Below are 15,245 nucleotides of genomic sequence, written 5' to 3' on the forward strand. Positions count from 1 at the left end.
GTTATAAAACACAGAATGCATATTAACTTTAAATTGTCTGCTTGTAAACAATATTCGAAAATTATTCTTTCGTGAATGGAAACCAGGAATTTTAGGTTTATGTCAAATTGTGTCACAGAGACGCAAAAATACCTTTTAATTTTTGTTTTTATTTATTATTATTTAGTTAGTGTTAATTAATAGATTGTTGGTGTAAAAGATCTTAGTAGATAAAACATAAAATACCGCCAACACACACACACACATTTTTATAAGTATTTTTCCTTTAAGGTGGTCTCTCTGCTAGCGGGCGGTGCGTACGTAGAGCGCAGTGGGTCTCGTCCCCACACGTGTTCGTCCGGGGACTCGTCCCCTCCCGCGTCTCCTCCCGCCTCTCCTTCTAGTTCCCCCTCGCCCTTAACCCCTCCACTGCCCGCTGTCAAGGGAGTTGTGGAAAAACACGACTCTGTCAGTTGGGTGCTTGAGATAGAGGAGACGCCCGAGGAGATGGCTTCCAGGTAAGGATGATGTTTGAATGATTTTGCTAACCTCTGTTTTATTATCGAATATTATACTAGATCACTCCTGTTTGTACGATACGTGTCATTACAATTAATATACACTAGAACCTTTCATTTACTTTTAACTTCCTGCAAGGAAACTTCTTGAATAATTTTTTGTTACAAAATGATTTTGTTTTCACCTATATAGCATCATATTTAAACTTCCAAATATTAAAAAGAAATCGCTTATAACCTTGAAAAGGTATATTAATATTTAAGGAGGTAAATACATTTTTGCTATTTTGAAATGTACTAATTTTATAAGTATTTTCTTTCGGCAGACTGGCACGTAAATCATCTTTTCGCTCGTCGACATCCAGTGGCGTGAAGCGACGTGGGGAAGGCTCCCCTGCCCCCGCGTCCCCTGCCCCTAACGCGTCTAAACTTTTTCGGCCAGGTGACTTGGACTTCCCTCCCCCGCCCCCGCCACTTAAGGAAGCCGCCGGAGAGGCCATCTATATATACGATGAAGGTCACTATTGAACCCTTATTACCCGGCTCGAAGGACCATAATCACGGAGAGACTGATTCGTTTGGAAAGTCTACTTTACTCACGTATGATATGTTTTTGAACCTAACTAATGTTTAGGTGAACATATTAAGGATTGTATTGTGATCAAAGAATACTTAAATACATAGACCAATGTTGTCTATAGAACATTGTCTGAGGGAAATTGAGAGAAAATTTCTTGCCGGATTATCACTGGATTTATTGAAATATGGAAATGTAAAATACATTTCTTTATTGAACTATTGGTGATTTATGTTCGCCATTGATTCAGATTGGGATTGCTTAGTGTTACGGGTTGATTCCCTAACTAAGTTGGAACTTTAGTAATGGAAGGCTATATTTTAATGTTTCAATGCTTTCTCACATATATATTGATCGGCTTCATTTCGATAAAAAATTGTGTGTACCTGTACATTGCACCAATAAGACGTTTTAGTTTCATTTGGTCTGCATTTTCTGGGACGTATTTGCATGTATGTTATTCCTTAAGACAATTATTGTGAATCAGTAAGTGTTTTATGAGTGATCCAACATAGTCCGTATTCCACCGATATTTATTACGCGCTTTCTAGACGCATATTTTGCTAGTTTAATCGACAATTGTCGCGTATAAAGCTTCGATCTTTAGAAGAGTAAACCTTGTTTGTTTTGTATTTGGTTTACGCAAGTACATTCAAACTTAAAGATTATAAACGGAAATTTATTACATTATGTATTTAATTTGTAAAGCGAACTGAGTTTCATCATTTTTACCGCGCACCACCACAATGCGGAACCATTTGCCCACTCTAGAGTCCGAACCAATTTGACTTAGGGTCCTTCTAGAAAAGAGCGTACTTAAAAGGCCAGCAACGCACTCGTGAGCCCTCTGGCATTGAGTGCCCATGGGCGGCGGTATCACATAACATCAGATGAGCCTCCTGCACGTTTGCCCCCTTTTATAGAAAAAAATGTAAGTCGAGTTAGGTAGATAATGTAATAAATTTAATTTTATATCTTTTAAAGAAATTTGTTGTTTGGTATACTACTTTGATATCGAGTATCTAGCTGAATACATTATTCAGTATCACACTTATAAAATCTCGGTACAACTTATCTATCCCTCTTTATCATAGTGTGAAAGCAATTTCAGAGAAAGAGACACGTGACAATTGAAATTTGTTCGATTAAACTTATATTACCCACAGTAGACGGATTTAAGGTACGACTTTATTGTCTTAAGGCATATAATCAACCATCTGTAACAGTTATATTTATTACTATTAAATCTTCTCTCGACTTTTTCTTCCATAATATGAAACACTTCTAGTCTTATTTATCTTTTCTCTTGTACATCTGTTCTATTTATTGGTGCAATATCGTTTAGAATTGTTAATGTTATGTTAAGATAATGGAATATGCAATACGCCATGCTCATATATTGTGGCAATGTTATATCGTTAAGGATTTCGTATTGTTTGTGTCCATTATTGTATATTATTATGATAGTTTATCTTGGTTGTTGGAATTGTTTTTATTTTCATGTACAAATAATGATTGAGAAATAGTTGTAAGTAGTTAGGCGACCGTGAAATTAGCTAAACGAACGGATTTTCACAATGTAGGCTATATTTATTTAAGATTTTTGATAAAACAATGAACCAAAGAGGCAGTCGGTCAGCTTCACTCTTTGCTTTCGTTTGCATGTCATGTGCTTGTCAGCTGTCAAGTTTATTTATTTTTAAGCTATGTATAAATAGTATTGTCATTCCAAATAAAGAAATGTAAGCGTAAATAATTTCATCATTAGGAGAGTATCTATTATGAAGGATTTAATAATAATATTACAATGTGATGATTTGTTTTATTGATCGCCTTAAATTATAAGAATTGCTTTGTTGCTATGAACAGTGTTGCTCAAGTAGCATTAGCGTGCGACTCAAGTCCCTGAGATCATAGGTTCTATCCCCGGCTGTGCATCTAATATGGAGTTTTTGTCTTCCTGTTTCTCACTTACGGTGAAGGAAAACATCGTGAAACGCAGGCACAGAAAGCTGATCCTCCCTGCCTATTAGAAAAAAACATATGATCACGAAATCGATACCTTAAATCTGAGACCCAGACCTAAAAAGTTTGTAGCGACACTAGTTTTAATTTTTTAAAAATTATTTACTTTAAAAATAACAGAATGACCGTATAAAAAAGTATCAAAAACAGACGCAGAAATGTGACGTTCATATTTCGTGGTTACGAAACTTATTGGCATATTCAGAATATTTTCAGCCAAGTTATTATAAACATATCCTCTATTCATAAAAGTATTGCAAGCCTCAAATTAGTATTAAATGCTTAGAATTCATTTCCTGTCACTGCAAGCATAAAAAAGTGACAAAATATACTTAACTACATGTAGGTAGGCTCACGTAGGCACTCCGTTTTCATACTGGTTTTACATTTTCATCGTTTTCGTAATGTAACAAGTGAACTCTATTGAAGGATGGAAGTCATTGACATAAGTAATTTATCAGTTAGGACAATTATCCTAATTATTACGTCCGCGTACCGACGCGAGCGTCCTGCGCAAGAGTTGACCAGTTGAACTATTATTAACCCATGTGTGCAAGATTTATGTATAGATAAATAGACAATTATAAAAATTTATACTAACTGCGCTGTGTCGTTATCATCAATTATAATGTTAACACAATTTACCAGTCAGCGACTGTATAGTTAAAACTTAATAATTAATAATATTTAATAAACAATGATATTTTTTTATATAAGAGTCATAATGCTTAATAATTCATATTTATTACGTAAAATACTAATAATTTAGCTTTAATCTCTAATTAATGATATGTTAAACCATTTCATGAAATGTACATCCACGACGTCTTATATTGTGGCCCTATTCAAACAAAATTGAGTTTTAGAGAACCAGGTAGGAAAGGTTGAGTCCAAATAACATTATACTTTAAGGTAATTGAAAAGCCAAATAAATTACGTTTTCGAAGAAATAGAAATTCTTTTCGCGTCTTTCAAGATAGTGAAAAGGAGGCATAAGACTTTTTCCTAAACGGGTTTCTTTGTGTTATATTGAAAAGCTATATTATACCAATTACGGCCTCCTTTTTCCCGCGATTGCAAAGCAAGTGTATATTGTCCGTAAAATTTAACAATTTTAGCCGGCCGAAATTGATTTCATTTGCTGTCAAACTACTGCCGCTACGCACAGGAGTTACATCAATATTTCCATACTGACGCCATTAGAGTTATATACTTCTTTTGCGACTTTGATTACGACGTAAAATAAGCCTACGATAAACCCTGACTAATTCATATAGATGACATTAAATATGCGTAATAATATATGTAGCTTTATATAATAATCAGCACCAAATTGTTTGATATATTGCTTTAAAATACACATTTCTCAACAGAACTGGCTTCATGGCAGCGTGTTCTTACTTAAGAAATATTACAAGCTTATTAACATACTATGATATATGTGCACATATATAATTAAATGATCTTATTAGTTAAATGTATCATTTATAACTTAATAATTAGGAATTTTAAGACATATGGACATAGTAACAATAGTTACAAAATCTATGTGTGTGGTCAAGCTGTTTAATCAATTTAAAAATGAAATAAATTTAATTTTCAAAATTTTCCCTTGATCACACAAATGCCAAAAAAATAGAAAATGAAACGGACGAATATGATATTTTATTTATAAAGACTTGCTCTGTTCCCGTCGATCTCGAGGCCGATGTCGTGTTAACGGCGCCACTAACACGACCTTCAAAATGGAGAGCGCGCCTAATTAACACACAAATATCATTAAAAAAAATATTAAATAGGTAATATTATGTCAAAATTCTAGTTTCAATTCGTCCGGAGAACTCCTATAGATCTTTAATTTACTTTGACATATTTTGGCAAAAGACGATTCGTCATCCAGCTTTCAACCTAATTATCAGGTAATAAAATGCGCTGTAGATTGGTACTGATTTAATAATGTCAAATCCTAAGCAAATAAAGATAATTCGGCGGTGTCAAGGAGACTAACATAAGGACACAACGCTATCAGCCCCTATATAAACTTATGGAAACACGAATTCCAACAAAAAATCGCAAAATGGTCAACGGTGTGGTTGCGTTTGTGTTTTCGCTATTAATCGGTAAGTTATAATCAAAATATATTAAAACGTGAAAAGTCTATAACTAGTAGATATTACTATGTTGAAGTTATTATACGAACATATGAGGTTTTATTTAATTTATATATTGATGAAAACTGCATTCAAATCCATTCAGTAGTTTGAAAGAAAAAAGTGTCAAGACGATGATATTCTTCTATACTATGACTTAAAACCAAAATGTAACAGGTTTATATCCAGTTTTGCAACTTTCTTAAATGCACTGTGAAATAGAAATAATACTACAAAAATTCTTTAAGAATGAAATATAAAAATTTGCATAAATTAAACCAAAAGTGGCTAATGTGCTGTTTTCTTTTAGTTGTGGGTTCGGCCGTGGACGGCGATGATAAAGACGCTAAAATAAGGTTTTACAGGTATTCATTTACTGTTCTAACTTATATAGTTTATCAGTTTGTGTGTATGTGATATTGTTGGAATATTATATTTGAGTGTTATAATTTATGCTGTATTTTCAATTATTTGTTTTAATATCTGGGTCACTTAGGGTCATATTATGTTTGTATGAAAAATGGTTTGACAGCTCTTCAAACAAGATTTAAATTTGATTGACGGTATAGTGTACGGACGTACATGTCGCAATGATTCTTTAGATACCCAGGGAAAGTTTCATCAGAATGGGTTTAGTAATTCTTGTGATTTTACGTATTTATAGTACGTTTATAAAATTTAAAATTAAAATCGATTACCTGGTTATTACTTCTGAATTTAGCCCGAAAAAGAGGCCATGGATGAACTACTGAGATAGGCGTTGTACAGCAGTAAATTGTAAATAAATATTGCAATCCCTTCTAAAGCTAAGTTATATTATCTTTCAATTCCACTAAACCCATAATAGTGTTTAACTTGAAGGCAAATATTTAGCAAGTTACGAAAAAAATACGTAGTTCATAAACCTACTTAGCGATAACTGTTGAAATAACATGGTCACTGGGTTTTTCAGAACGATTGATGACTTCGAAGAAATACCATTAATTTCGTTGCAAAATATTTTTAATTCATCCTGGTACAACTCTACTAGGAGTACAGTTATTTTCTGCCACGGTTTTACAGGTAAATATAATTTTATACTAGGACAAGGGATAAACGCTTGCAACGCGGATTACAAGTGCTTTGTCAGTCAGTGTGAATGGGTTGACGTTAATTGGATAAAAATATAGAAATTATTATTTTTTGTTTAGTAATGATAATAATCCAGTAGACGCTACAACCCTATATGGGTCTTGATCGCGGATTGCATCTTCTTTAATCATTTTTTTATATGGTAGCAGCTGACAAGCGTTACCTGCCTGACATGTATATTTAGAATTTGCTGTATAAATGCTATTATTGTTGGTCGTTTAATAGCTTCGACAACCATTACAGCTAAGAACTATTCGAAATTCAAAATTCTCCCATAGTAAGTAAGTTATTGCTTCTTGTTACGATTACCGTCTTATATGTGTATCGCTGAATCTGTATACGTGTTAGAAATTTGAGTCGATGTAGTTAAGTATTATTACTATGGAGACAAAATATGATAATTTTTTTTTCACAGATCAGTTACTATTGATACACAAAAAGATATCGAAAATTACTGTATGTCATAGAGTATTTTTCACAAACCGGTGGTTATATATAAGCTCCTTATCTGCATATACTGTGCTAATCACTTAAATATTAACAGCCCACGAGCAATTGTACCGCATTGTCCAAGACAAAAGGACAAAAGTTGAATCGATTTGAATTTTCATAGTTAAATTTGTTTCTTTGCTGTCGCTGTAAAATTACTGTACCCTGCAGGTTTCCCGACCGGTCCAGCTGTACTAGGCGTAATGAGAGCGTATCTGGAACAAGGTGAAAGTAACGTAGCACTTCTTAATTGGGAGCATTTGGCAGCAAACTCATTGTCCAGTATTCCCAACTCTTATATCAACTGGGCTGTACCTAATTCTCGTCAGGTGAATATTTTCGGAGATTTCATATAAATTGATTTTCAGTGTCAGTTAAAAAGTTATGTGTGGGAAGGATTGGTCTGCCATTGACAAACTATGAATGTTTTATTGAATATTTTAGTTTGTCCTTGTAGTGATTCATTAAAACTCCGTATTAACACTTAACAACACACAACAAGACTGATAGCTTGTTAATAAATGTATAGTTATAACCTAATGTAATGCCTTCTCGCACAAAAAGGCTTAAAAATCAACATGTGTCCGACACAGAATACAATTTATTAACGAAATGAAGAATCATGAATGGCTGTATATATGTAATGAATATAACCGTTAAATATAATAATATAATTTTACAAATGTTGTCCATTATCAGTCACAAAAATATATTAATGACGTCAGCAAATGGAACTTTTACCTAATTAAATTAACATAATATATATATATGTCTTTTTAACGTTTAGCAAAACCGTTTTTAAATGGCAAAATATAATTGCATTATTAAAAATGGCGTTCGCACATTGATTGAACAATCAATAGCTAGCAGACAAACAAAGTTAATTAGACAAAACAGGATTTTGGAATAGGACAAGCGTATGATTGCTTTTAAAAAAAGCTAAATTTTAAACCTAGCTTAGCGTCAGGCTTACAGGAGAAGGCTTTAGGGGAAATTCAGTCCCGTATAAACTATAGTTATCGAATAGCTGTTAAATATAATTGGGTATAAGCACTTTGAATATTTTCTAAAAGTTCTACCGTATAGTAATAATAAAACAAAACACAATTTCTTTTCGATAAAGATAGGGAAAATATTTGTATTTTTATGTTTGTAAAGAAAAAAATTAAAAATTTGCCCGAATTACAAAATTATTTTACAGTTTGTATGCAATATTATACTTGGATAACATATCGTATATTTTCAAAATATATGATAGTATTGCCAGTCAGCCGTGTAAAGCCGTTACAGGCCGCTAGTATTTTATATGAAGTTTAGCAAATTAAGCTACCAATTTTAGTCGACGAGAGATAAATATTTTGCAATAAGTTAAATACTTTAGCGTAGTAATAATAATAATTTATTTTCAAGAATATGGTACAAAAAAATTATAGTGGTACAATCTAAAATTCGCATACTGCCACACATAATGTCGTGCAATTTTTTCTTAAAATGAAGTTTACATGAGTCATATCATTATAGTCAATTCTTATATTATTTTATCCCTTCATCATCATATATTTATATTAATTACAACGCTTCACTTTATTTTTGAGCCTTAAATACTATTTTCCTATTTACTTCGACTGATTTTCCTCAAACTATAATTCCATGTCTAAGTATAGATGAAACATTCGCATAAAAAACATCATTAAAATACGTAATGAATAATGTTGAAGATGGCTTTTGACATTTTACAAAGAAATGTGTATGACTCTCACTTATGAAAACTAGATTTGATAATAAATAATAATTATGTGTATAGTTAGGTGTAAGCTTGGCTGCGGCTCTGGGCAAACTGTCAGGCATCGTGGACTTTAGCAGACTGTATTTAATTGGGCATTCTCTTGGAGCACACGTCTTCGGAATTGCAGGAAACAATTTGAGGCTTAATGGAATTCTTTTGCCGTGGTAAGTGTACAATACCAGGAAACATTGACCCATTGAAATTACTGTTAATACTTTTATATTAATAATTGTGATGCAAACAACTGCATTTGAAGAAAACGAATGATTTCATGACAGACGTGCGTCTTATTATGTATTATAAAAAGTTTATTGTATCTTACGAGTGTTTGAAATACCAGTGAAATCTAATGAAAGATTGAATGGCGGAAGAAGGGTGTACTGTTTTTACAATATAACGGATATAATCAGCGGACGAAAATACTATGTATGAAATTGAACGCATAGAAACCGCAGATTGCCGTCGCTAAATATAACTGTTTTTTTTATAGATCAGGGGAACACGGGCAGGGGCACCTGTTGTTAAGTGATACTGCCGCAATGCCAGAGCGCTCGCGAGTGCGTTGCCGGCCTTTTAAGAATTGCTACTATACAAGAAATATGAAATAGTTACTAAACACCTAATTATATTATAGGATTGTTGGATTGGATCCAGCGGCTCTTGGATTTGAAAATAAAGCTCCTTCTATGCGATTGAACCCTGGCTCAGCTAAGCTAGTTACCGTAATTCATTCAGACCCAAGCAAATATGGATCAAAGCAGCAACTCGGAACTGTTGACTTCTGGCCAAATTACAGGGGAGTAGGCCATGTCAGACAGCCAGGGTGTGGCGAGAAACCCTCTCCCGTGTTTTCACCAGAGGGTAAGTATTCAATCATTTTCAAAATCCAAACAAGTGACGTGAAGTTTAGATAGACAGAGTTCGGCAGGTGGCCATTGCTACATTTTGTTAAGGGCAAAAATTTTACATTTAAAAGACGTAATCTTTATATAAATTAGTGCGTCTAATTTATATAGACATAAAATATTATTAAAGCCTAGCCTGGTGCTCGATTGTAACAAATCGTGTAGCAAGTCCTCTACGATATATTTACATCATAAATACGCTGCTCAATACACGGCTGGGAAGCGACTACTCTACGAAGCCATAATTCACACCTGCTTAATTAATATTTTGTTTATAAAGTTGACTATGGTTAATCATCCACCACATGAAAAGTTATAAGAAAACTGTTGCTGTTTTACTTCTCAAGTCAGGCCAAAATCGTGCCAAGCAATTCACAAACGACAACCGAAATGGTAGCCTTTAAATATATTGCACACCTAAAAAGGATACTTCGTAAATTACCTACCAAGCGGTAGAAACTTGGTAGAAAAGTTTTAGGAAAATTGTAGTTTATATATAGTAATAGAAGTCTATGCTACCATTGCTGTCACAATCTGATTGTATGTTTCATTCATCACGCAATACATCACCTTCTTTATTTGCACGTTTAGTTTAGTATGTCATAGGAATTCCACGTAGTAATATAAAAAATACATAGATTATCATGTAAAGATAAGTATTCAGTATTTATTAGTAATTATAACAGTGAAATATATAGTATTTACAATTTTCATAACCTACAAAGTAATAAATAAAATTTATTAAAAAGAAAATTTAAACAAATTTAAAAAGTTTGTTCCTTTAAAGCCAAACGCTGGCAGCATTTCCTCGCTGTATTTCGATACTTATTAGTTGAGCGAAGAAAGCACCAGCTCTGGGGTCACCAGGACTATCAGGCGCCAACTTAAATCTTTAATTTTATTAATCATTTGAACCCACGGCCCAAGAGTCTTTACTCCAAAGGAAACGAAATTGGATTGGAAACTTATATTTGATTTTATTATTTTAGTTACAATAGCACACAATAGGATTTTTTTTAAAGCGTCCAGATTCGATTCTGACAGCAATCTCGATCCCAATAATGAGTTATTCCTTTGCACGATCCCAAAGTTGCGACATCAGCGCCTCGGACATAACTATGTACATCGAAATTGCGAACAAAAACGTTTGGATCGGTATCGCTGTCGCTATTGGAAGTAACAGACTAGAGGCGCTCTCCTGGCTAGACATTTTTTTCGGATAGTGTAAATAAATATAGCATAATATAACATATAAAATTACTTTTGGACAACCTTACTAATGGATAGCAATCTATTGTTAGAATAAATTTTCTTTCTTTTAATACATTATTTTTTTAATGGTTTCAGTAGTTTTCGAGTTCATTCGTTATTAACATACAAATCAAATAGAATAATAATATATTACGTAAACATAGAATACAGGAAATGCCATACCAATTATCTATTGATAATTTATGTAATCCCCTAGTTGGGATATTACCCATATTACACAAATTATACAAACAAAAGTAATCACAATTAATGAATTAATTTCACTTCAAAAGTTCTTTACAGAATCTGAAAACATTTTCACGGTAACGTGACAACATTCATGAAGAACTTTGCATTGAAACAAAACCTTATGTTAAACAGCTGATCCTTGAACTAATTTTATTTTCAAAGATTTTATGTCAACATAAAGATATAATGGCCATGTTTGTAACTGTCAAAAGACGTTCCTTAGAAACTCATGTAAAGGAAGAGACTTCTTTGATATAACTTAACTAAACTTCTCTCAGTTCTTCACCCCCCAATCAAGAACTGAGAGAAGATTCTTGATTCGTAGGAATTTAAATTTGATCAAATTTGGTTTAAGCATAATTAATATGGAAACGGAAAATGCATATTTTCTGGCAGAGATTATGAATCCGTACGTTCAGGACAATTATCACCGCTGCCGGAAACATAACTATTTTGCTGTGTATTCGACTCGCACTGTCCAGCATCAACAAGCTCCCATACTCCGCTTACTCTTGCAGCTTAATAGTTTTCTCGACTATTCGCTGGAGAGTGACCTATTTATGATGGCTATTATACTATGATTTTGAAATATACTTAGAAAATATTAATAGCAAAAGGTTTTCTGTTTATTAAAAAAAATACTTGATTGTATAATTCTTAGTTGAAAATTGGCCCTGTATAAACTGTAAATACATAAATATATAAACTGAGCAGTGTTGGCCTACTGTCTTCAGCGTGCGACTCTCATCCCTGAGGTCGTAGGTTCGATCCTCAGCTGTGCACCAATGCACTTTCTGTCTATGTGCGTATTTAAAATTCGCAAAAACCTCAAGCAGGTTTCCTCCTTAGACCCAAATGGTCGACGGCATGCGTCAGGCACATAAGGCTGATCACCTACTTGCCTATTAGATTAATAAGGGATCATGAAACAGATGCAGAAATCTGAGGCAAAGCCTGAAAAGGTTGTAGCCCCATTGATTATTATTAAATATATAAACTGTGTTAATGGCTCAGCGTGCGTGCATACGATGTGCGCAAACTTACTTCCTAATCCAGTTATAGATCCTGGTAAATCACCTTCGTGCTTTCTAACGAAAATAAGGGTAATGCAGAGACAGTGTTAGAACGTCTAATCTTAGTGTAAAATTCGTGTATAATTCAGTACTATAAACGCTGCCGTTGGTAAATAAACTATCGTTAAATGCAATATTTTTCCAGACCTCTGCAGTCATCACAGAAGTTGGGAGTTGTTTATTGACGCAATAAAGCATCCAGGGACAATCATCGGATCACACGCCAGGAATTTTAAAATTTGGAAACGGTATTCTCACGCCCAACGTGCCGCCACCACTATGTCCATTGAGACATTTAAAAAGAATTCGTAATTATTTTTTATATATTTTACAAAATTAATTTAATTTTATTATTAATTTACGGTAAATCAATTTAAAACTTCTTGTGGATTTTAACCGTCCAAAATCATAACAAAAAACAGCTCACATTTAGGAATGCAATGTTGGCCTAGTGGCTTCGACTGTCATCCCTAAGGTCGTTCGAAACCGGCCGTACCAATAGACTTGTCTATTGACTCTGTCTATGTGCGCCTTTGACACTCAATCGTACGGTGAAGGAAAACATCGCGAGAAATGAGGCATGCCTTAAACCCAAAAAGTGGACGCAGTGTGTCAGGTTCAGGCTGATCACCTGTTTCGTCATCATTTGTTTTTATTAATAAGCAGTAACAAATTAACTAATCCCACCTTAAAAGGTTGCAGCGCCACTGTTTTTTTAAATTACATTTAAAACAGTTCGACTTGTTTATAAAACATTATGATATTAAACAGTTTATTAAATTTAAATCAAACAAAGCAAGCGGCTCACCTTGTTAAGTGACGCCGCCACCCATAGCCACTGCCAGAATTCAGTTGCTGGCATTGTAGGACTTGCATTTGAGACCTTCTAATACTCGTAACAACTAATTGTTTTTTTCTTTTTAGGACACCAGGAAACTATTACCTTGTAACGAATGCTCAATCCCCGTATGGTTTAGGTGAAAATGGATTATAATTTTAAATAATTATATTTTCATAAAATTTAAGTTACTAAAGTGATGTTTGGTCACTGTCTATAAAATCATATTGTGATTAAATCTATTTTTTGGTTAAATTAGTCTAGTTATTATAAATAAGGGACTCGAACATAAATAAATGTGTTTAAGCAGATTTGGCTTTCATTCAATACAACGGAACTGAAATCTTTAAAAACTGGGACTGAATAATTCAAATGACATATTTAAAATTGTTTGTTTGTGTTGAAATAAGTAGATTTGAATGATTTTTGTGTCGAACCATTTATTTACACACGACACGTCACGTTGCCTATACTACTTAGTTACTACGTACTTTTTACGACAACAATAATGGCTATTTATTCATATCAAGTGATGAGTCACGGAAACTGATCAAAGCATTAATGATAAGTTGAAGCGGCTGAATTTCCTCAAATCATTAAAGCACTTAGCATACAAATAGCTTCGCTCGTGCCAAATGGATTTCCAACGACTACACTCTGTTAAAACATTTTTGAAATGGTTTTAAAGTATCTAAACCTTATGGTAAATCCACTCGGCCACCTTTGCAGTTCTGACGTACCTTACTTTATCTCTTATAACCCCTAGATGGGACAGAGGGCATCCACAGTGAGTCTCCATCGATCTTGAGCTTTCAACTCGCTCCAAGACTCTCCGACTCTCTTTGCCTCATCTGTAACTGTACGACGCCAGGTTTGCTTGGAACACGCTTCCGCTTTCCTCGCGGGTTCGAATCAAGCGCCTGCTTGGGATAGAATTGGAATCCTCTCGTAGTGCCTGGACTATCCCTTTCCACTTGCATAGCTTGATCTGCCAGCTAATCGGGTCTAAGTAGTTTAGGTATTTTTGTCAAGTTCATTTCGCATTTCTTGCACAGACTATTAGAATCTCTAAATGTTGCTACACTAAGTGGTCTGAAACTTGTCTGTAAGTCTGAAATGTAGGGTAAACGAAAGGCTAAATAAATATAGCGAGTTTGAATTATGTACGTCTGGTCATCTTCAGTGATTCCCCAAGGGCAATGTCGGAGCGAGCAAGTATAACAGAGAAACTTTAATGGAGACTCTAGACCTTTTGAAGTGCTACCTCTATTTACATTAATCTTCAAGAGACTGAGTTTCAAAGGAATTTTATTTGTGTTAAATAAAAGAATATTTCGTAATCAAAATTCGTATTAAAAAAGCTCCTGAAACTTAGTTCATATTAACATAATTAGCTGTATAAATTCGGTGTTTTTAATAAATTACAATCCATTATTCTGACTTGACACGGATAAATAAGATCATACTTATTATTAAACATAATACGGTGTAAAATTGCTAATATAAGTACAAGATGTACAGATCCAGATTAAATTACATATATATAGGCTTATTACTTAATTAGTTCGTTAATTACGCCATCTCGTAACAAAGTAAACAAACAGTTTCATACTAGATCAATGTATTATCTACTTGTACTAAAATTTATAACATTTCATACTCATCTAATAACTATTCCTTGTCACTGTTGTGTCTGTGCGAATAAATATACAACAAAAATATACTTGTGGTGGTTTTAGCTGAGACTACGTAGACGGGGGCGTTTTTCAAATTATCATTCACGTATACATGTATATACACAATACACATGCATAGTACATACCAACACAGTACAACACTGGACCCCCAATGTCTGTAAAATAGGGCAACAATAGTATATTCTAAGACCATAAAATTACTAACTATAGATATATAAATTGTAAGTTGCTAATTTATAACTATATTAAAACACTGTATTGATATGTGGTACACACAATTCATAATATTCTCTAAACTAAAAGAATAATAGTTATCCGAGGATTGGATCCAGACCAATTTCTTATATAGGTTATAGACACTGTATAAACGTGATAATTGCGTTCGGTGGCGTTTCATACCCAAATAGACATATAAAAAATTTATTACTAACAAATCATTTTTTTATTTATATAAAATGATTTGTATTGGCAATAGTGTTTTTTTTTACATTTTCGTATTCCATAGGTCGGTTATAAAATGTTAATTGCATTTAAAAACATACACGACAACCAAAGTCGTTGACTACATCTGTCTGAC

General features: G+C 33.5%; 2 protein-coding genes across 6 annotated transcripts in view; both read left to right on the forward strand.

Annotated features, from left to right (window-relative positions):
- Positions 1-2,887, forward strand: part of LOC123708216 (coiled-coil domain-containing protein 6) — a 70,612-nt gene extending 67,725 nt beyond the window's left edge. For all 5 annotated transcript variants that reach the window (XM_045658801.1, XM_045658802.1, XM_045658803.1 and 2 more), the window contains 2 exons: positions 271-497; positions 824-2,887. In XM_045658801.1, coding sequence (XP_045514757.1) covers positions 271-497; positions 824-1,025 — 429 coding nt within the window. In that variant the 3' untranslated portion in view covers positions 1,026-2,887. The remainder of the gene's footprint in view (positions 1-270; positions 498-823) is intronic.
- A 3,294-nt stretch (positions 2,888-6,181) lies between these two features.
- Positions 6,182-13,191, forward strand: LOC123708362 (phospholipase A1 VesT1.02-like). The gene is made up of 6 exons (XM_045659038.1): positions 6,182-6,311; positions 7,041-7,198; positions 8,674-8,819; positions 9,290-9,516; positions 12,279-12,441; positions 13,058-13,191. The coding sequence occupies exons 1-6, from the start codon at positions 6,182-6,184 to the stop codon at positions 13,125-13,127; spliced, it is 894 nt and encodes a 297-aa protein (XP_045514994.1). The 3' UTR covers positions 13,128-13,191.
- The last annotated feature ends 2,054 nt before the right edge of the window (positions 13,192-15,245 follow it).

This window comes from Pieris brassicae, chromosome 4, assembly GCF_905147105.1.
Source record: "Pieris brassicae chromosome 4, ilPieBrab1.1, whole genome shotgun sequence".
Taxonomy (NCBI): domain Eukaryota; kingdom Metazoa; phylum Arthropoda; class Insecta; order Lepidoptera; family Pieridae; genus Pieris; species Pieris brassicae.

What these genes read in the sequence shown, in the direction of transcription:
- LOC123708362 (XM_045659038.1), top strand. Translation starts at nt 6,182, where the DNA reads ATGGTCACTGGGTTTTTCAGAACGATTGATGACTTCGAAGAAATACCA. An exon ending in TCCCGTGTTTTCACCAGAGG is followed by an intron (nt 9,517 to 12,278) that starts GTAAGTATTCAA and finishes ATATTTTTCCAG; the next exon opens with ACCTCTGCAGTCATCACAGA. An exon ending in GAGACATTTAAAAAGAATTC is followed by an intron (nt 12,442 to 13,057) that starts GTAATTATTTTT and finishes TTTTCTTTTTAG; the next exon opens with GACACCAGGAAACTATTACC.